General features: G+C 42.5%; 1 protein-coding gene across 2 annotated transcripts; it reads right to left on the bottom strand.

The window, feature by feature from the left end:
- Positions 1–216: 216 nt before the first annotated feature.
- Positions 217–21995, bottom strand: smarca4b (SWI/SNF related BAF chromatin remodeling complex subunit ATPase 4b). Of its 2 annotated transcripts, XM_083977351.1 has the most exons (35): positions 21887–21995; positions 21052–21305; positions 20392–20524; positions 19195–19758; positions 18383–18481; positions 17937–18195; positions 17575–17701; positions 17304–17477; positions 17025–17198; positions 16529–16702; positions 16331–16381; positions 15480–15610; positions 13851–13908; positions 13654–13763; positions 13365–13512; positions 13022–13185; positions 12626–12692; positions 12369–12479; positions 10994–11236; positions 10792–10905; positions 10538–10645; positions 10035–10121; positions 9766–9812; positions 9427–9593; positions 9173–9336; positions 7801–7848; positions 7588–7713; positions 7426–7503; positions 7112–7330; positions 6509–6771; positions 5417–5525; positions 4034–4135; positions 3583–3715; positions 3306–3445; positions 217–2113 (listed from the first exon to the last, which is right to left on the bottom strand). In XM_083977351.1, exons 2-35 carry the CDS (start codon positions 21265–21267, stop codon positions 2078–2080), a joined length of 4944 nt encoding a protein of 1647 aa, XP_083833477.1. In that variant the 5' UTR covers positions 21268–21305; positions 21887–21995; the 3' UTR covers positions 217–2077. The 2 variants fall into 2 exon arrangements, with proteins under 2 accessions (XP_083833477.1, XP_083833476.1); XM_083977350.1 differs by having other exon boundaries at positions 7588–7848.
- Between the last annotated feature and the right edge of the window lie 39 nt (positions 21996–22034).

The following is a 22034-nucleotide window of genomic DNA, read 5'->3' on the forward strand; positions in this document are numbered from 1 at the left end:
ATGTCCATTAGATTAGTTTATCACATTTATTTGTCAGGTGCATTTATCTGTCAGGTGTACAAAACAATAATCTTTTGAAAAGAGAAAATGTGACAAAGCAGAAAATGATCTTTTTTTCTCAGCTTAAACCAACAGTTTGCCTTTTTGATTGAAAAAAGAGATTCAAACTATTTTGTTGTTTGATTTATCGATTGATATCTCGCACAAACAACAAGATTCACTTTTATTGTGGTTTATTGTTACGTTTCAAGTTCCAGCGATAATGACACAACACAACAGACAGATCTTAATAATTTAGTGGTGAAAACATTGGTGCTTTGGTTATGTGTTCTTGACTCAGTCTAGTAACCTAGCATAATGAGAAGTACAGTACTGAACTTGTGAGCTGTACACACGTGCATGGACATTATATTCTAGTAAAAACTCTATACAGCATATCCAACACCATACAGCCATCAGGCATTCACAAGCAGAGAAGAGCCACTGTCCCTCTGGTCCTTTGTCTTAAAATCAAAAAACATAAAAAGTGCCAAAAGTACATCAATTAGTTCTGAAATCCTAAAATTACCACACAATAACTGAAGGAGAAGCAATCAAAGTTACAGTACTCATTGATGAAATACAACCTCATGATTCTTTAAGTCTACAATCAACAGTTATAAGTGCTTAAACTGGAAGTGTAACAGGTAAGCAGCAGCAAGGTGGCGAAGTTTGTTTTTATACTGTTGTACCATATATACAATATTGGAGCGCAACCTGGACTCAACTCCATGAAACCTCAGTCAAATTACTGTGTTGCTAAAGAGTTTCTGAGAAGTCTGGAAACTGCGCCCCCGCGCCCATGGCGGGTTTGATTTACAACTCAAACAGTGAGCCCCGGTCACTAATATGTGATGTGCACACACCTCGGTAATCACAGTGGCTCCACGGTGGCTGACTGCTGTTACAACATGTCACAGTGAAGCGGAGGTGAAGCAGTAGGTTTGTTTACATCCAGAAACAAGGTGGTAGCTTCAAGCTGGGTCTGGGTCTGTTTTTACATTCAGTGTTGTTTACTTCTAATAGCTGTCACCCTTCAGGTCACCTGGAGACTATTATTTATTTGCCCAATGAATCAGAAAACCTGGATGACTCTGGGCTTGTCGGGACATGAACTATCATGTTACCTGTTTGTCAGAGTTTAATTAAGTGAAGATTATTTCTTCTTAAAGCTTGCTTGGGTTCGTAACACTGGACTCATATTAAGCATTTATAAACAGTATATAAACACTTATATAATCAACCAGTAAACCAATCAGTATATAATCAACATTAAAGCAGATATGAAGTGTTTATTTCTGTGTTTGTCCATAAGATAACTCCTCTGTGTCCTCATTGGTGGCTGGTTTATAAATGGATAATGAATATGATATAAAATGTGTTTTCAGTTATAATTTATAAATACTGTACATTAATGATCCCTTCAAAATGTCCTCATGGCTGTGTGCAACTACATAATAATGTGTTATAAACTGTTTATTAAATGTTTGTATACAGCTTATAAAAGCTACAAAGGGAATTTATTATCTCCAATGTAACAGCAGCAGTTTCTGCAGATTCTGATATATACAATACCATGTGGCCTCAGGGCATTAGCATTGGGTTTTCTCAGATGATCTGAGGAAGGCTTCCAGTAAGTAAAGGCTGATAATAATAATAAAAAAATTATTCCAATGCGATGTATAATTAAAATAATTATCAAAATATAGCATTAAAAGATACCAAAGTGACAAACAACTTCACAGCAGTGTGTGTGGGTTGAGTATGTCAGTTTGCATCTCTTGCTGTTGAGACTTTTTTAAACTAAGCAACAGCAAAGAAAGGGGAAACAATTTAATGCTGTGATGCGCACTGCCCAATTAATTTGTGTATTTTATCATGTGTATGTATTATATTGTAATATTGCAAATCCTTCTATTTTAGTCCTGTGATGTTTGACTGAGGATAGATGGAGCTGACAGGTGTGTTTGATTTACTGTATATGTGGTGGAATATCCCTTTATATCCCCTTTTCATCCACATCACAGCACAGCACAGTTCAGGACTCTTCATCAGTGGCACTGGGGGAACGCTCCTGGAAAAGAGCAGAACAGATTTTAATGTCTAGAAAATAGGAAATTCCTAAATTCCCATCAAAAACCAATCAATTGTTACTCAACAAAGAGAAAACCGTCCAAGCTGGGGCTGTAAAAGAGAATGAAGATACATTCTAGGTTTGACCACTCAGAGCCACCGTACAACAACTGATAAGCTGATTCATTTTGTCTCCTGGAACAAAGCACTTTACACAAACAATCTTACAGAGTACAGAGGATTTAAAGATTGATTACAGATAACAGGTGGTTGCAGAACAATCAGTGGCTGTGCTTAAGGCAGACAAAACAATAGCTTTCCGTTGTTAGATCATCCGTCCATTGTCTGCACTGCTTATCCGTGCATGGTTGTGAGGGGCTGGATCCAATCCAAGCTGTCATAGGGTGAGGGCGGGGTACGCCATGGACAGGTCGCCAGACCATCACAGGTTCAACATTAGAGATAGACCGCACGCACGCACGCACTCACGCGCGCGCGCGCACACACACACACACACACACACACACACACACACACACACACACACACACACACACACACACACACACACACACACACACACACACACACACACACACACACACACACACACGGGCAATTTAGAGTCTTAAATCAGTCTAACGTGCATGTTTTTGGACTAGGGGAGGAAGCCGGAGAACCAGGAGAGAAACCACGCAGCCACACGGAGAACATGCAAACTCAAGACAGAAAGGCTCCAGGCCTGGGAATCGAACCCAGAGTAGTAACCACCACACCACGTGCCACTGTTGTCATGTCAGAAGCAATTTTTAATTTCTCTATTATCAAGATGTGAGAGAAGCACAACCCATCCTCATTGCTTGACAACTAAATTTTGTCTCACATTGTAAATTTTTGTAACACATAGACTAATAAACATAATCAAATTCAGTGTGCAGGGTTTCTATGTGTAACAATTTTTATCAGATGATGGATTAAAACATTTAAATAAAACATTAAACAGACTTGAAGCAACTTTAATGCTACAGTCTCGTCTGCACGCTAAACTACTGCAAATACTGCCTTCAAGAAACAGTGCTGCATCAACATGCACTCCTTATATTTGACAAATCAGTTGCATTTTAATTTCCACTGTTTTCATTTTTACATGTTTAGACCTCATCAAACACAGACACACCGACAGCATGAGCTACCTCTTCCTGCTCATCCTCAGAGTCGTCATCACTGACAACAGGTTTGGCTCTGGTGCGACCTGTTCGTCTGCTGCGTCCCTTCCCTCGATCTCCACCTTTATCCTTCCTGCTCAGACGGATCTTCACTTTCACCGAGCGTGCTGGAGGCCAACACATAATGCAACACACACACACACAACAAAACACCCACAATATTTTACAGTAAAAAATTCAAGTCACAGATAAAGTAAAACACATGGTGACTCATGTATACTCAGCAATAGCTAAACAATCTTACATTCAGACTCTGATCCCTCCTCCTGCTCATCCTCCTCTTCTTCACTCTCCTCTCCTTCACTCTCCTCCTCCTTCTCAATCTTTTGCCTCAAACTGGTGAAAACCGACTGCAGCACGATGGAGTCTTCATATATCTGCTCCCATAGGAAAGACATGGTGGGAAACAGCCCCTTATTATGCAAAGTCCAGTGTCGGCACGTTTACGATCACTGACACCTTGTTAGTTGCTGTAAACATCATGTTTACAGCAGCCTTATGGGCAAATCAGCAGCAAGATGCTTCATTTCTAACACTTAAAATGTAACTAGTGTTGCATCAGTGATGGCCAATAAAAACTTTAAATACCGACCTTTGGTTTTTTTCACAGCACCTAGCAAGAAGTTTCTATACAGCTCTAACCAGACGGCAACAGAGGAGATATTTTCTGTGTTTATGCAGCAGGTCCGTCTCACCAGTGATCCCTCCAGGTTGAAGGTCTGAGCATTTTGGAAGAGCAGCATGACGTCTCTCTCCAGGTCACCCAGACTGCGGTAGCGATGACTCCTAATCTTCTCCTAGAGTTGACAAAGAGTAATATTCAATTCAATTCAAACAACTTTATTAATCCCACACAGGGCAATTAGTTATGAGCAGCAGGTTGTCATGGTACATGTAGCCTATGTGGCACACAACAAATAGACAACACATCACATCAGACCACATGGAGCTTAGTATGGATAACAAATATAAGACTCTATAAAAAAAGAGCCTATGATAGCCTAAAGTATAATTAAAAGAATTTACAAAACACATTGCTTCAAAGAATTAAGAAATTAAGAAAAAGAATAAAACCCTATTAAGAATGTAAAAGTCTGAGTGCAGAGGGGATGAATGATTAAGCGGTTTGTTTTACACATAGGTAGGACATAGCGGCGCCGTGAAGGCAACAGTGTAAATTCACCTGCAAGGACATGACTCAGGGAGGCTAAAATGCACTCTGCTTTTTGGAGGATTTGCTGGTTGCAGAGGGAACTTAAGTCTCTTAGTTTCACTCTGATAATCTGGACTAAGCAGGACTCAACAATACTGGTCAGGCTGTTTCTGTCTTTAACTGAAAGACAGTGAAACCAGCAAATAAAAGAAAAACACATAAAGCTCTCGATAAATGCTTGATAGAATCGACAGAGTATAACAGGCCTGACAGAAAAATAATTTAGTTTCCTGAGAAGATGAATTCTCTGTTGTCTTCGCTTCACAATGAAATCAGTGTTCACATCAAATTTGAGATGGTCGTGAAAAAAGGTCCCCAAGTATTTGTATGATGAGATAATTTCAACTTTTTTGTTATGTATGATGCAGCTACACATGTCTAAAATCAATAATCAATTCCTTGGTTTTGGATACATTTAAATCCAAAAAGTTACTGTCACACCAGGAGATAAAATCAGTTAGAGTGCTCTCATGGTTTGATTAAGAACCATAGAGGAGGGACAGCAGTGCAGTGTCATCAGGAAATGTAATCAGATAGCTGTCCTCCTGCCTGCTCCTGCATTTGTCAGTATACATAATAAAAAGTAAGGGCGAAAGGACGTGGAGATGGTTACAGAGTCAGACAGACAGCCATTAACAGAGACTCTTTGCTCTCTGCCAGTTAAAAAAAATCTAAGATCCATGACACAAGCTGGTGAGACAATTTAAATTTAGACACGAGCCTCTCTAATAGTTGGTATGCATACATTATAAAAAGTGACATGATAGCTACAAACCTGTCAGCAGCGTATTTATCTTCTCTGTCCTTGACATTGCTGCACTGCTGACCAGCTGTTCCCAGCCGGGGTGAACTTTTCCGGTCTTACCTTGATCTTCCTGAAGTCCACAGGCTTGCGGATTAGCTCGTAGTACTCTGGCAGCTCTTTTCGAGAAGGCAGCTGGATGAACACCTCGCTCAGCTGACGCCCACTGGCGCTGCAGGGGGAGAAATCAGGAAGAACACAAACACCATCATTAACATCTGAATAAAAACAAATGTATTCACGTTAACTGAATACATTTAAACATGTCTGACAGACAACATCTGACTGATTGTCTTTTGGAACACTTTCTTAAAATCAAATTTCAGCTTCAGGTCCTGTCTGTACTACTAATCATTATTTAGCAAAATTGGATTTAGTCATTAGTTTTATTTTTTGCAAATCCCTACAAATGTATTCATTAGTTTTGATTAATTATTCTTTTGGATATGGAGCTGTTTTTTTTTTTTTTATCAGAAAAGTAAATTAACAACAGAAGACATGATAATTCTGACCTTCCTACACCTGTCACCACCATGCAGCACCACAAGTCAGGTAAGAAAGGCAGGTTTGTTTGCTGAACAGACTAATGTTAATTAAGTGTACTTATATTCAGAACAGCTAATTGTGAAATTGGGTATAACATCATTTACATGGATATGTTTTACATAATGATGTTGTGAAAATGAATGTTTAACAACTTGCATACTCAGTCTCAGTCTCATTCTTTATTTCCATCAGCTTTGTCGGTTTATGGGGGTATTTAAGAGTGGTAATGAAAATGTTCAATTCAATACAAGAAACAAAATGACATGGTGCGTAAGGTTTTGGTGATTACAAAACATGTGGTTACTGTAATTCTTAGGGAAAATGATGAAATGTGAGAAGGAACAACCCCTGAAAACTAATGTATGAGGTAATCAGTGATTTTTTTCTTGTGATGAACTGTCTGTACTTTGCCTGAACCCGTCACATTTTCACTAAGAAATAATGTAACCCCTGGTTTGCCTGACATATAATCCACCACGGGCCAGTGTGGTGCAGGTCAGTAACTTATTGCTACACCATCAGGTAGCCTAAGCCTAATAGATTAGATGTGCGTAGTATATAATATGTCCATCTGTGACATAGACTGCAGTTTAAGCTCATTTCTACTACCTGTCTTTGTATTTGATGACAGCGTCCACAATCTTCTTCATCTTCTTTGAGAGGGCAGGAGGATTTGGGGACAGTTTCTCCACAGGTGGTCGCCCCCTCTTCCTCTGCCTCTTCCCATCATCGTCTTTGTCCCCTCGTCCTCGTCCCCCGGAGGAAGAAGAGGGACCAGGTAGATCCAGGTCTCGGTCCCTCTTCCTCTTGCGGGTTGTCTTTTTGTGACGTACCTCTTCCTCCATCTCCTCCAGTGTGCCCTCCTCTATTGCCTGCTCAAGGTAAAAATGAATGCAAGAGTAAATGTATTACTAAAAAAAGCAAGGACGTTTCTGCTCGTATTCTAAATGGGCTCTATGCATAGCTCCACTACTTCCTGAACTTAGTGCTGCTCCTTTGTTTCCTGTCTTACATTATTGGACAAACTGATTAATCCAGGTGTGTCTGAGTAGTCACAACGGCCAGACACACCTGGATTAATCAGTTTGTCCAATAATGTAAGACAGGAAGCAAAGGAGCAGCACTAAGTTCAGGAAGTAGTGGAGCAGTGCATAGAGCCCATTCACTTTTAATTCCTTTCAGCTCTTCCCATTGCACATGAGACCTATACACCTTGAGCCACTGCTTCTCAGTCAGTGAGTCGCTGTAGTCCACTTCCTTTCGCTGCCTAGAACCTCGTCCGAACATTTTCTCCTCCTCCTCTTCACAGGTCAGCCGCTCGACCTCTGCATCGTCCTTCATGATCCAAGTGGGCAGTTCATCCTCCTCCATCAGACGAGGCTTTCGCCGCGGGTTACGGGCATCCTCCCGCCGCCTGTCGAGGTCCATACGCTGGGGAAGGGAGTACAAGAAAAACAGGCTGCAGGTGGAGCGAGGACTGAACTCTCCTGTGCAATATCTGGTCTTCAAAGAAACAAAGACTATACCATGAATTGGTCGAACTCATCCTCACTCCTGGCGATCATCTGGTTAACCGTCTCATCATCTGGCACCTCGTCCTCCTCCTGAATACAGTAGTCGCACATTGGCATGCAGAACATAAGAAAGCACACCATTTAAATGTTTGTGTCCCAGGTGCACGCACACACATTTATGCGTATACAGACTTCTGGACCCCAGACCTCGTCTTGCTCCTCGTGCTCCAGGATAGCCTGAAGAAAGGCCCTGCGCTCATGGCTTGAAGACTTCTGATCAAACATGCCGGCCTGGATGACCTTTTGATCCACATTGAGTTTGTACTTTGCAGCGGCAAGGATTTTCTCCTCTACACTGTTGACTGTGCAAAGGCGCAATACTCGCACCTCATTCTGTTGACCAATACGGTGGGCTCTGTCCTGAGCCTGCAGATCCTGGAGACACAGTCACATGTTTGGGGAGGTGAGAGAGAATTAGTATGGGTTTCAACATTACTCTGTGAAAGTGTTTGTGCACTGGCACAAATTCTGATGAAACTCTGTGGATGATTTAAAGAGGAACTACGCAGTATTTCTCCCGTGGCTATGCTACATTTTTACCTTAATTAAAAAGCTCCGGAGTAATTGTGATCGTTAACTACATGACTTACCTGGCCGCCGCCCCGGTGTCCCAGCTCTCGACTCTGCACACTGCGACACAAACCCGCTCCGTAACCCATAATCTTTTGTTCATGACGGTTAAGACTACACAAACACATGCGCCGTAACATCGTTTATATTATGTAATGTTATCCACCGCTCCATTTATTGATTTTTCGCCAGCTTCGTTGTCAACAAATGCACATGGGCGAGAGGAGCGTAACCAAACAGCGGAAAAGTGAGCGGACTTACATAGTTCCCCTTTAAGTTGTGAGGTCTGACAGTTAAAAAAATGCACCAACTGCCATTAAAAATAAGGGTAAAATCTAAAAAAAAAAAAAAAACTTCCCTCCAACAAGATGGTTTGAATGAGGGCAAAAGCCACAAGACTCTGCTCTGTGAATTCAGTTTTACAGTTAGACATTTCCACAACGACCTGATGTTTCCATTCTGAGAAACCTGTTGCCAGGGGACCGACCAGAGCTGCTTAAGACTGAAAAGCTACTTTTGCAGGGCAGATATTGATCTGCAGGGTGCTCTGTTAAGTTCTTAAGACAAAATTGCACAATAAGAGTATTGTGTTTTGTTTTGTTTGTTTACAGATTTTTTATAAATTAGTTTTTTCTTTTAAATGTAATACAATACCATGAGTTTGGTGATTTAAACCTGCTTAGTTTAATTAGCTACTCCTTGCAGCACTGTCACGTCCACATTGTAGAGGTTAGAAGGAGGCAGTAAATTAGTCTTATTTTTCCCTCAGAACTCTGTAATAATTCAAGTCAGACTTGTGCTTAGAGACCGAATACTATGCACATTGATGCAAACTGCCTGTGGCTGCTGACCTATGAACTTCATAATCCTGTGAGACATGAAGTTTCTCCTGGAAAATAAACTTGGAAGCCTCTCACTGTTCTCTCGTTCAACTCAAACAAACTGACTGCTGGTCATCAATAATTGTATCATCTTGCCCTTAACTCTGGTTTCTGAATGAGGCATGTGGGTTAATTCGTGTCTCTTGTTATTTCTACGATAAGTGTTCAGCAGAAACTAGCCTTTTAAATTAACTCCAAGGCCATTACTTGCTTGGGGCCTTTTGTCATTTAAAATACAATAGTCACACCTGATGTGGGTTCCAGTCAGAGTCAAAGATGACCACAGTGTCAGCAGACTGCAGGTTGAGGCCAAGGCCTCCTGCTCTTGTGCTCAGAAGGAAGATAAAGAAATCTGACTCTGGATCGTTGAATGTCTTCAGCAACATCCCTCTGTCTTCAGCCTTTGTGGTGCCTGAGATATGATAGAGGTGGGAAATTAGTCGACCGACACAAAACCGCTTGCAACAGCAAGACACACACTTATATGAATTGTCTCTCTCACCATCCAGGCGGAGATACTTGAAGCTGCGGTACGCAAAGTAGTCCTCCATGATGGTCATGAGTGAGGTCATCTGACAGAAGAGCAGCACTTTGTGGTTTGTAACTCTCAGCTTGGGCAGGATACGATCCAACACCTCAAACTTTCCTGATGCCCGATACAGATCAGCCCTGATGGAAATGAGGATAGATAGGATTACAAGTTGTGTGTGTGTTGGGGATAGGGGATGGGAGATGGGGGGAGGGGTGCTTTTATTCTCTTGTGGGGACTTCAACCTGAATATACTGAATTTATACAAACCCATGGGGACTCCCATGTGTGTCTGTGTGTGTTAGCACTCACCCCTGGACTATCCCACCAGAGAATCCTAAATGTTCAGAGAAGGATTCCTGCAAAAACCATCAAAAATATTCAGTTATATACTGTATATACACAGTCAAACACTTCAGCTTAATCAAGGCAGCATCTTGAGGCTCATATTGTCAAGTGTCCTCTTGAAACCTAGGTCAACCTTATGAGAAATGAGACAAAAAACATTTTCATATTATCAAAGTCGGTCAAATATGATGAAACATATAAGTAATGAAGACAAAACATCTCCTACTTGGTACCTCTATCTGCTGGAACATGTAAGGGTGGTTACAGATCTTCCTCAGCTGCATGATGGTATTCATCAGTGTCTTGGTGCCTCCTTTACCCTGGTAAACACAACAGTCGTTTTTTAATATTATTTATGAATCCATCATCCAAGAATAGTTATTTAAATTCTTTCTTAAAAAAATAATGAAATATGATAACCGAATACATGAGGCTCTAAAGAAGCTCTCAAATTGTTTGAGTCTTTATACTGTATAACCTGCAGTATATGGAGGATACAAGGTTTTCAAAAGGGGCTTTCTCAATAAGAAATGAACAGAACAGGTTCCTCTTGCTTCTGCAGAACATCAATCCATCACTCTGACAGAAATCATAGTATTCGTTCTGGAACCATCCCCAAATCTTAACACACTGCATAGTGTATGAGTCTATCCTATTATTTAAAAATTATGTGTTGCTGTTAAATCATAATGTGTCAAATGCTAAAACCCCAGCGCCACAGTGTTTATGCCCTCACCTTCTTGTCCTTCTCTGATCCATCAGTCAGAAGAACACCCTTGGCCTGCATGTGTCTGTACAGGACCCTCTGAAGAGAGGACATGTCACACTTGATCACGTATTCCACCTGATGGAGAGAGGAGACAAATTTAATTATTAACAGACATGGAGTGAAAGGGATGTATGAGACAAACATGTCGTCACAATAACTTGTTTCAGAAAAAACACCAGAGGATTTATTTATCATCTGTTAAGAGATGACATGATCCAAACCTTCTCTGGAAGCTGTGCCTCCACCTCCTTCTTAAGCCTGCGTAACAGGAAGGGACGGAGCACTTTGTGGAGACGACGGATGATCAAGATGGTCTCCTCTTCATTAAGATCCACCTGAATCGGAAAAAAAGAGAAATGTGGCATCTCTCTAACACAGGTAAACAAATCTCACTAGCAGACTACGTTGCTAAGTCCTGCGCACTTTCTCTCCAGTCATGGCGAATGGAGCGTTGAACCACTGCTCAAAGGTGCTGCAGCTCTTGAAGATCGTAGGCAGGAGGAAGTTGAGCAGCGCCCAGAGCTCAGGAAGCTTGTTCTGCAACGGCGTCCCGGTCAGGAGAACTCGCCGTGGGGCAAGGTAGTGAGTGTTCAGGACCTGGGTCAGTTTACAGTGGTGGTTCTTCATACGGTGGCCCTCATCAACGATCATGTACTTCCAACGGATCTGGCAAAAATGACACAAGGAGACGAAAGGACACGAGAGAGGAGAAACACATTTGGATAAAACTACCACTCTAACGCATCACTGCTTCTGTGGCATTATGAATATGTATCTGTAGAGTAGTGTGATTGTGTTCCTCTTGTGCCTGTGGTTGTGTGTGACTGTGTGCGTGTGGAACGAACGGGCATCAGTGGTTGGCGTTAAGCACGTAAGAATGTAACATCTGTGACCGCTGATATTGTGACTGATACATCGATGTCCGTGTTTGTGTTACAGGTGGGAAAAGGAGGAGAGCGGATGGATTGAATGAGAATGAAAGTGGGAGACACGGGATGTATGTGTGTGAGTGTACGTGTAGGCTACATATGAACGAGTATGAGTGTATGGGAGAAGTCGGGACTAGCTACTCGCAGCTGATGTGACTCCGTCTGTCTGTAAGCCGAAATGTCTGTGTCTGTGTCATAGATTGTATATAAAAAGGTCTGTGTCAGCGTGAGTGTGCTACAATGTTGCCAAGCACGTAAGAATATAACATCTATGACTGTTGATATTGTGACTGATACATTGATGTCTGTGTTTGTGTTACAGGAGAAAGAAAATATAAAATATAAAAACACCATTGTTTCGCCCATCCAAACAAACAGAAAACACAATATGCTCAAACAAGGGGATTTCTCGTCCAGTTCTTGTCCTTATGCCCAACGCTGGATCAGCCCCAAGCTGCAGCCTTGAGCCACCACAATGGAGAAACTCCATACCCACCTGGCAGAACAGTCACGAAGCCTATATGACTACATGAGTGCATAGCAGCATGATGGTCACAGAAGACAGTAGGGGACGTGGTTTACAGGCGGTGTCAGTATGTTGCCGGACCTAGGAGAGAGCAACTGAGACGCAGCACAGAGGGCGGTCAGATTGGCCATGCTCAAACACGTTTAGAGGAATTTGGGAATTTAGATAGTGGGACCGATAAAAATAAAATAAAAAGGGACACAGAAAACTCAAGCAAAATCAAGTCAGCAAGCAAAAGCAATAATGTCTCGATCGCAGGGATGTGTACTTGTGCAGAGGGAATAACGCTATGTTTGCTCTAGTGTGTTTGTGAGTATTCTCCTGCATGTACACCCCATCTCACCTTGGCCAGTACTTGTTTATCCTTGATGATGTATTCGTAGGTGGTGAGTAAAACGTTAAATTTTCCACTGCGAAGTTGTGGGACGAAGGCTCTTCTGGCAGCAGGAGACCCCTGACGGGAAGAAATAATAATGATATCAAAGAAAATCTGTATTAAAAACATAATCTCGTTCGACACATCAAAATCGGTGTAGAAACAGACATCCTCATATCATGTATTTAGGAATGTGTATTGGGTCGCGTTGCTGCAAAACTGACCTTGTAGGACACTTTGACGACTGTCGGTGCCCATTTGTCAAACTCATACACCCAGTTAGACAGAGTTCTGTCAATGAGAAACAGCTCAGTTGTCTCAGTCCATTAAGTCCATCTAATTTCTAAAGGCCCTGTTCACATCTGGCATTAAAATGTGTTTCAGGTGACCAATTAACACATGGACAGCCCAGAGCATGTCAGTTTACAACTTGAGTGCATTGACATTGCTCAGTGGTCTGAGTGATGGATCTTGAATGTGACTTGGGTGCGTTCACACCTGTCACTTGTGAATGGATCACCTGAGACACCTGTTAATACCAGGTCTGGGGCTCCAGTGACTTAGTTTTTTAAGAGCCAAAAAGACAAAACATATTTTGCAAATAAAGAGTCTGAGCTCACGAGAGGGGTACAATGATGAGGTAGGGTCCATTGAGACGTTTGAGCTCCATGAGGTACGTGATGAGCGCGATTGTCTGGATGGTTTTTCCCAGACCCATCTCATCCGCCAGGATCCCATTCAGATTGTTGTTGTAGAGGGAAACGAGCCACTCCAGACCTTTAATCTAACAGGGAAATTCAAGTGAGGGAGAAAATCTGTCAAACATGACAAGTATTTCCTGCAGCTGATTTCCTGTGTCAGGCTCATAACATTTCCTTGTGCAATGTAGAGATACCATTATCATTATCACCACTATTATGATATTTTCATACATGCATAATGGATCTGATTGTGCACGTTTACCTGATACTGTTTGAGTTGTCCATTGATTAACAAACTGGACTGTTTGTCCACTCTCTCTGTGACAGCGTGAGCCACTGAGTAATAAGACTGAAGCCCTCGAGCAAAGGCTGCACCACTGTACTCGTCATCCACATCCTGTTTAGCATTTCTGCAGAAGAAACACAAAGCAAGTTTTATTCAGTCGTGGTATAGGACACCTTTTGTAATAGGCAGGTGTTTTGTTTGGGAATCCTTGAGAAAATAAAAGGCACAAATCGCTTTCAAGAGCAGAACTCCATTATGCTCTCACTCGATGATGTGTCGGACGTCCACCTCTGACACGTCTTCACAGTCGGGGTCTGTGATCTTCTTCTTATCGTCCACTGGGGCTGCAGAGTGCTGTGGCTCTTCCTCTTCCTCCTGCCAGATGTTGTGAACAGCAGCTAGTCAGTGACAGGAGCAGCGACTGTGAGACAGGCTTCAAACGTGTCGAACAAAACAACCCACCTCCTCCTCCTCCTCTTCCTCGCTGTCTTCACTGTCTGAGCGGGGTGCCACCTCATAACTGGGCGAAATACAAAATACTCAAAACAAAATCTATCATCCATTACCTCAATATTTCATTCTTAAACATGTGTACACTCAGAAACCAACCTACTTTTCACCCACACACACAAACATTGGGGTAAATTATAGGGGTGGGAGAAAAAAATCGATTCACATAAGTATCGCAATTTTTTTTTTTTGACGATTTTTAAATCAATTTTTTTTTTAGAATTTTTATTTATTTATTGTGCAATGTACATTTGTTCGCCTTTTTTACATACAGAGAGTCCAGGTTTTGAAAAGGGTTTAAGTTAACTTTATAATGGAGTATGTAAATTTATAAATGGCTCCTACAGTATTTGTGTACAGATAAATGTTAAAATGTAGCAGTTTACCTCAGTCTACACTGTCTATCTCAGTTTGTCAGAAAGGTTTCAGAAGCCTGTTTTTTCTATACTCTTTTATTTTTGCCTCTTTTATGCAGTCCAGGCTTTTGAAAAGAGAGTAAACATATACAGTATATTGCTGCTGAATAAATCTTAAAAACTGACTTACATGTGATGTGTATTTTCTGGGGAAATTATAGTTCCTGGAATAGTCTGTAGACAATCATAATCATTCAACTGTTTCACTGGTGTTAAAAATGCAGACTAAAAATCGAGAAAATCGGCAATATCGTAGAATCGCAATTTAAATCGAATAGGCATCCGAAAAATCATAGAAGAATCGAATCGGGAGAAAAGCATATCGTTCCAACCCTAGTAAATTACATAGAAAATGAAAATTTGCAAGGCCATGTGAGGCTGTGACGTATATGTTTGGCCTGGGCAGAACATCTGCTATGCTGCATTGTTGGCTGACAATTACCTTACAATACAATTACCTTGACAATAACCGAAGAGTTAGCATGTACTATTTAGAGTTAGTATGTTTATGTTTACAAGTGACCACACTGATGTATATCAGTGTAATTATTCACACATCATACAGTTAGCATCTTATGTGACAGCTAGACAAGATTTACCCACTATGATGCAATTGGAAGGGTTTTTGGAATGATTAGCACATTATTAGGTTAACCTGCTGCTCTTTAGACATACAGTGGGGCTACATGTAGGTTTTCTCAACCACTGATCGTGGTCTTGACAGATGTTAATGGTCACTTGCAAAAACCTTCAGCCATCGCAGTTTTACATTTTTTTAAGAGGCATTACAGGCCCTCTACGTACAGTTACCTCTTCAGGGCAGACTGGACACTACAGTGACTCAGTATCGGAAAGTGATGAGATAGACTGTTAATGTTAAAACTGCCTATGTAGCAATAGAAAAAACTCATATATAACACCTTTAGCATTGAGTAAACACATTATCATCATGTTATGTGGCATTAATTTAAATAACAACTGGGTTTAAACCAGCTGATGGCATTAGAGGTCAGGGAATCATCATAGATTAAGATCTAATGGAGAGATTGCGTGAACCAATCAACCAGAGTCAGTCCTCCTAAGTGTCTTTAAAATACATGTTCCTCCACTCCACATACTACATTTGCATACACACACATCTCTCCTCCTCTCCCTCCAGCCTCACCCAGGGTTCATCTCCAGCCAGGTCTCCAGCTGTCCGGCTTTGGGAGCGTCTAGCCCTGTCAGGATGTTTCCACTGTCCACATGGATGACCTTTACTTGGAGGTCACTCATCTGACTCGTCTCATCCAGCGGCTACAGGGAGAGGAGGCAGGTTAATGGATTTGAATGGTGGTTGATATGAGACTAAACCACAGACTGTGTGTAGACGTTATGATTAGCACCTGTTGGCTGTTTTGCCAGTCTAACAAATGAATAACATTGGGCTATATCCTGCGATATTTTATTATAGTGTTCTTTCTTTAGAGGTTTGACTGAGTGTGACAGCAGGTAACAGCGACTGCAGAACAGCCAGGTGCATTACTTCATTGTTTTCATGCACACATGGTTAACCAATGACATTTGAATCAGCTGTTCCAAGTTTCTATCATTCTCAGAAATGCATTGCATACAGTCTAAAATTTGATGTGCGTTGTTGCTGCCGAATGAAAATCAATATGTTGCAGCATCAATGAACAGAAAATCATTGTGGTGGACATGAACAGATTAGTAGAGCAGTCAGATGCTACTATTTGCCATGACAACACTAACAAAAGCAAAACACTACCCCCCAAAGCTTTGTGTGTAATTCAATCTCTCTTGTGTTTAAACAAAGTCTCCATAGAGACCAAAGTAGCTGAAACATAAGGTTTGCTTAGTGGATGCAGCATATTTAAAGGGAAGGTGTGATTTTTGATAAATAAACCCAGTCAACGTGAATAAAAAATGTCTTCTTTGCTGTGATAGATACTGTATACAGTTATCAATACAAACTTATCAATTTGAACTTCTGTAACAGTCACTGCATCAGCTCACCTCTCCATCAGGGCCCATGGCAGGAGTCTGACCAGGCTCAGCAGTCTCCAACTGCAGAACAGATCACAACTGAGTCACTAAGCAGCACACACAGCACCATTTAATCAGGAATCAAATAGATATACAACAAATGAATCACTTATCAATAAACGGATCTATCGTTATTTGATTTTACAGTAATGAAGGTGTGGGATGTACCTTCTTCTTTTTCTTCTTCTTCTTCTTCTTTTCTTTGAGGGCCTGTGCAGCCTTGTGAGCTCTGACCAGCTCCGTGAGGTTGGCGACATACTCATCAGTTTGCTGCAGCAGGTAGGCCAGACGCTTGTCCTTCTTCTGGTCAATCAGCTTACGGTAGCCCTCCTCATCCTCAGCCTAGAAAGACAGACGCATATCCACAATGTAGAGTGGTGGAGGAGGACGTGTGTAATAGTTTCTGTGTTGTGATACTATGGCTGCCTTTTACCATAAGTTTTAGAAAAAGGGTGAAGTCTGCACACATAGATCTTCGTCAGGATCGTCCTGAGGAAGATCTATGTGATCAAAACGCTGCTCTTATAGCCTACAATAAACATCTGAGGAGCTACAACAGTGTGTGGACTTCACCCTTCTTCTAAAAGTCTGTTTGTTTGTTAGTCCTGCACCTGTAATACTTTGGATGTGCGTGCTCTATCCTACTATTGTGTTCTGCTTTTACCATAAGCCTTCGCATTCTCTCTTTCTCGATTCGCTCATTCTCCTTCTTCTGCTCTCGCTCAGTGTTGGCGTGGTACGTGGCCACAGCTTTGGTCAGTTTCTGCATTTTGCCTGTAATTGAACGGTGGTACTCTTTGAAGTCTTTGGCGTGCTGGAGGATGCTGTTGAGGTACTCCTGGGATGGAGGGGGACAGAGAAGGGGAAGCACAGAAGGGGAGTCAATCAAAAATATAACGTTTAATATCATCACATGTAATGTTACAGCCGCATTTGTACTTACCTGATGCTTCTGCCTGCGTTTGCGCTCTTGCTCAATCTTCTGCTGTTTCTCCAGTTTCTCTGTGATCCGGGCCTCTCGCAGAGACTGACGCTTGCTGCGCTTGTAGGCCTTGGCATCGAGGGCAGTCTCTAGAGCCGTGTCACGGCGCATACACACCACCACCTCTTGACGCAGCTGTAGCAGACAATAACCTTTGGTTCACGGTGGAAAAGTGTGATGTTGTTATGATTGACAGTAAAAATATAAATAATTATATATACACACACAATACCTGTCTCTGGAAGTTCAGCAGTCGAAGGGCTTTGAGCTCTATAGTGGCTTTGGTACGTAAATCACCAGCAAGGGAACCTGGGAGGTTCTCGAGCTCAGCAATACGATGGGTGATACGAGCCTGTAACCTGAGAAAATAATGCGTTATTATTATTATTTCATCATTATGCACAAAATGCTTTATGCTTTTTGTACTTTCGTGAATCACAGCACATATTTTTAAAGTGTTAAACACAAGATAAATGAATGATCATAATCAAATTTAAACTGTAAACGCTTCATTATGTCATTATCCTCTCATCATGCCAGAAAACACAAAGGAGATGAAGAACTGAAGTTGCACCCCCAAAGGCTCCGACGTACCTGTACTCCCTCTCCTGCAGTATCTCCACCGGGTCGAGGCCACAGGGTTTCTGAATGGGGGTAATACGGTTCTGCTTGGCGTGGTAAGGCATCATGGGAGTAGGCTGGGCCGGCTGGCCGGGGGACTGCGTCTGTGGAGGCATTACTGGGGAGGCAGCTGGGGGAACTGAAGGGGGTGCAGGAGAGGGCCGGCCAGTGGGCTGAGGGGGGATCAACTTTTGGGGTGCATTTGAGGGAGCAGCTGCATTCACCATGGGACCTGGAGGGACAAATCACAATTCATTACTAATCTTATGAACAGATTGATTTTGTCACTTATGCATAATACATACTAGCTCTCAGCCTTTCTTTTACTATTAATTATTTATTTATTATTATTCAATTTAGGATTCTACAACAGCAAAAGAGGCTGATGGTTTTCACATGGTCTTAGTAAAACCATGTACCTTCAGACCAGGACTTGGGTGGCCCATTCGGGTTTTGTCCCTGCATCCCAGTTGGGGTCCCTGAGGGGCCTGGCGGGGGCATGTTGGGACCCATCATACCTAGAGAAACAATAAAAGGTTTTTTCATTATAGTAGTTAATTCATCATACTGGTCTTTCAAAATTTGAGCAGGGCTACAATAATCAACTGTTACCAGTGATGGGCATGTTATTTTTTAAAAGTAATTAGTTGTAGTTACTAGTAACTGAGTTAGTAACTGAGTTACTACATTATAAAAGTAACTAATTACCAGGAAAAGTAACTATTTTGTTACTTTTTTTTATAATATGCTCAAATATGTCAAATTGCTTGGACTCGCCCCCCTAACCTTCCCTTTATCAGGAACTAACCAACTCACACAGTATTCACGGAGCCTGCGTGTGCGGAGGGATACTGAGTGAGTTGGTTAGTTCCAGATAAACGTCTTTTTTCCGACTAGTTGATGGACTGAAAAAAAGGGGTATATAATGTACATTTTAACAGGTGTATTATTATTTTGTGACAGCACTTCTTGAGTCAAGTAATGATGCATTTTATTGTCAGTAACGGTAATGGCGTTATAACCGGGGAAACTAACTTTTTTGATTACTCATTTCTGAGAAACAGAGAGCCATTAGTAATGCCGTTATATTATAATGCCATTATTCCCATCACTGGCTGTGACCCAGGATTTAAAGTTACATGCAGTTACGTGTCAATTTGTCCTCAATCAATTACCCATCAGACCGTAGGACATAGCTTGATATTCCACCTTTTCCTTGGTGCATGCTCACCATGAGCTCGGCTGTAGCCTGTGCCCATTGGCCCAGGCCCTGGTCCTGGTCCTGCTGGCCCACCTCCTGGCCCGCCTCCAGCTCCAGGAGCCAGGCTGGGCATGGGCTGCTGCTGCTGCATCCCAGGCATCGGCCTCTTCCCCTGAACGGCCATCTGAAGGTGGTCTGGCAGGGGCTGTCCCCGAGCCAGCATCTTATACGCCATGATCTGGGCTCTGAGTTGGTGGAGCTGGTTCTGGTTGAAGGGAGTTGGGCCACCGGGGCCTCCGGGACCTCCAGGGCCTGTAGGGCCACCAGATTCAAGGCCAGATCCAAGGCTGGGGACACTAGTTCCAAGATTGGGTCCAGGGCTGGGGCCTGGGTTTGAGCTACCTGGAGGACCAGGACGGTTGTTAGGACCCAGTGTGTGTTGATCTCCACTGGGGCCATCTAAAGGTGCAGAGACAGAGCCAGGGCCGCCAGAGGAAGAGGAAGAGGAGGATGATGGCATAAGAGGACCAGAGGGAGGGCCATTTGAAGGGACGGGGCTGGAGTGGTCTGAGCCACCTAATGGAGAGTGGTAACCTGAAGAGAAAGAAAATGAATCAGATAAATAAGAAACTGTTTCATGACTGTATAATAACTATATACAAGTATGTAATGTTTAAAATCAAAATAACATTAAAGCATCCCTAAAATATAGCTACTGATTACACGTTGTATTGTAAATCTACCCAACAGTGAGCATTTGTTATTGACTCAGTATAAACTGATAGTGACTGTTGATCTATATCCACCACAGAGTCTGTCCAAGTAACAGGAAGAGATTAGTCTGCCATTTGTTGCCACAGCTAATTTGTGATTTCATAATGTTTTAACCTCACACAGTGTCACAACACTACACCTGTTGCTTGTTTTGTTTCTTTGTTTGTGTTATAAGCTAAATTGTTGTCATTGTCTTATTATTTTTTTTCCAGGCAGACCTGAGCTGTATAATTTTCAGCATTTTTATAAGACAGGTGTAAAATAAACTTGATATAGAGTTCAGAAATACACCTCAGGGTTCAGTACATACCTTGCGACAGGAGAGACACTCCCTGCTGTGAGCTCACCTCAGCCACATGTCATGACCACACCACTAGGGATCAGTCACACTTGAAAATACGCAACCGTGTGTTGCACAATGCTGGAAAGGATGAATGTGTGTAGCATGCCTACCTTGTGAGTGTTGGTCTAGAGGACTGGGCGGGGGACCCATACCACTGTGTCCGCCCTGTCTCATAGACAGTCCCTTCATCTGACTGAAGCGGCTCTCCTCACTCATGCTCTTCTCGTGCATGCCCTCCATTGGCTGTGAGAAGAGCCAAACAGTGTGAAAATGAAACTTTTAGTCTCTCTGGAAATACAGCAATATTTTTAATAGAAAAGTAAAGAGTTGTACAATAAGGCGAGTGACATTTTCAACACATGAGAGACAAGACAAGGAGCCTCCTACATGTCTGGATTGACTTGAGCTGCAGTTACTCAATGCTTTTGCAGACCAGACTAATTACTATTTTCTTATATGGATTTGTGCACATGAGTGGAAAACGGATTAAAGTGAATGGAGTGTCAAATATGTTTATATTATATATAACACTACAGGTGTGTCTTGTAAATCCACAGCTAATCACGTTTTATGTTCTGCTGTAGAATTAACCTCCACATTTATATAAATATTCATTCATATTAACTCCATACATTGACATAAATGTCTATGTAAATACAACGTTTCATGTGCATGAATTATTCTAAATTTGTGGGATCTGTTTCACCAAGGACTCAAATAAACTGTGATGGGGTGTCTTGAGGGCCCATTACTGCTGTCAGGGTCCTCACTTTGTGCAGTGGGTGCATGTTGTCCTGGGTGTATCCAGAGGGCCCTGGCTGGGAGTGTCCAGAGGAGGGAGGACCGGGACTGGGGCCCATCATACTGTGAGAAGAGCCTGGGGAGGGCCCTGGGCTGGGGCCCAGCATAGCCCCAGGGGAGGGACCCGGACCAGGGGAGGGACCCGGGCGTGGGGTGCCTCCCATGGGGGGATCCGGTGTTGACATTGCCCTGGATCTCCTGCTCAAGGATGAGCAGCAGGGACCTGAGAGAAAGGAGAGAGATGACAGAAGGGAATAATATTAAAATTATTAAAATCATCTTTGAAAAACTCAGAGGGATGCCAATACACTATGCAAAAGTTGCTCATCTAAATGAGCATTCATTTAGTGGTCTCATCGGACAACACTCTATAAAACATGACAACGAAGCTGCATTTGAGGCTTCAATTGTGCTCTTCTTCCAGTAACTGATGACTGAGGATGCATAATATTTGCAGGGTATGGGGTGAATTTAGTCCAACGCCTCTCCGACTGTGGACTCTCCATTCTTCTGCTGCGCTGCACCAAATCACCCGTTGCGCGCATATGCAATTACAGCTGCAGGGTCTCGCACTGAACACGGGAAATAAGGTCAATTTTGCACATGAGCCAATGATACTGAGAAATGTCCACCACGAAAACGTGTCTCGTTAAATATAAAAAAGGGGAATGGCGGACTGTGCTTGAGCGACTGACCTACCCGCATCAACAGGACAGACAGTCCTGGGTGAATGTCTGCGCTCCCGGATTGATATTTGGGAGAAATAAAAGAAGACGCAGTAGCTGTCGCAATTAGTCTACTCACCCTCTTTGTAATCTGCCTCCAAGCGTTGATTTGTTTCACCGACGTGGCTCGAGCGCCCCCCTCCACCGCTCCTATGACCGAATGTCTAGTCACGGCCGTCCGCTACTGCGCATGCCTGTGCAGCGGCTCTATTCACACCGAGCATCAA

The sequence above is a fragment of the Trachurus trachurus genome (genome assembly GCF_905171665.1).
Source record: "Trachurus trachurus genome assembly, chromosome: 1".
Lineage (NCBI taxonomy): Eukaryota > Metazoa > Chordata > Actinopteri > Carangiformes > Carangidae > Trachurus > Trachurus trachurus.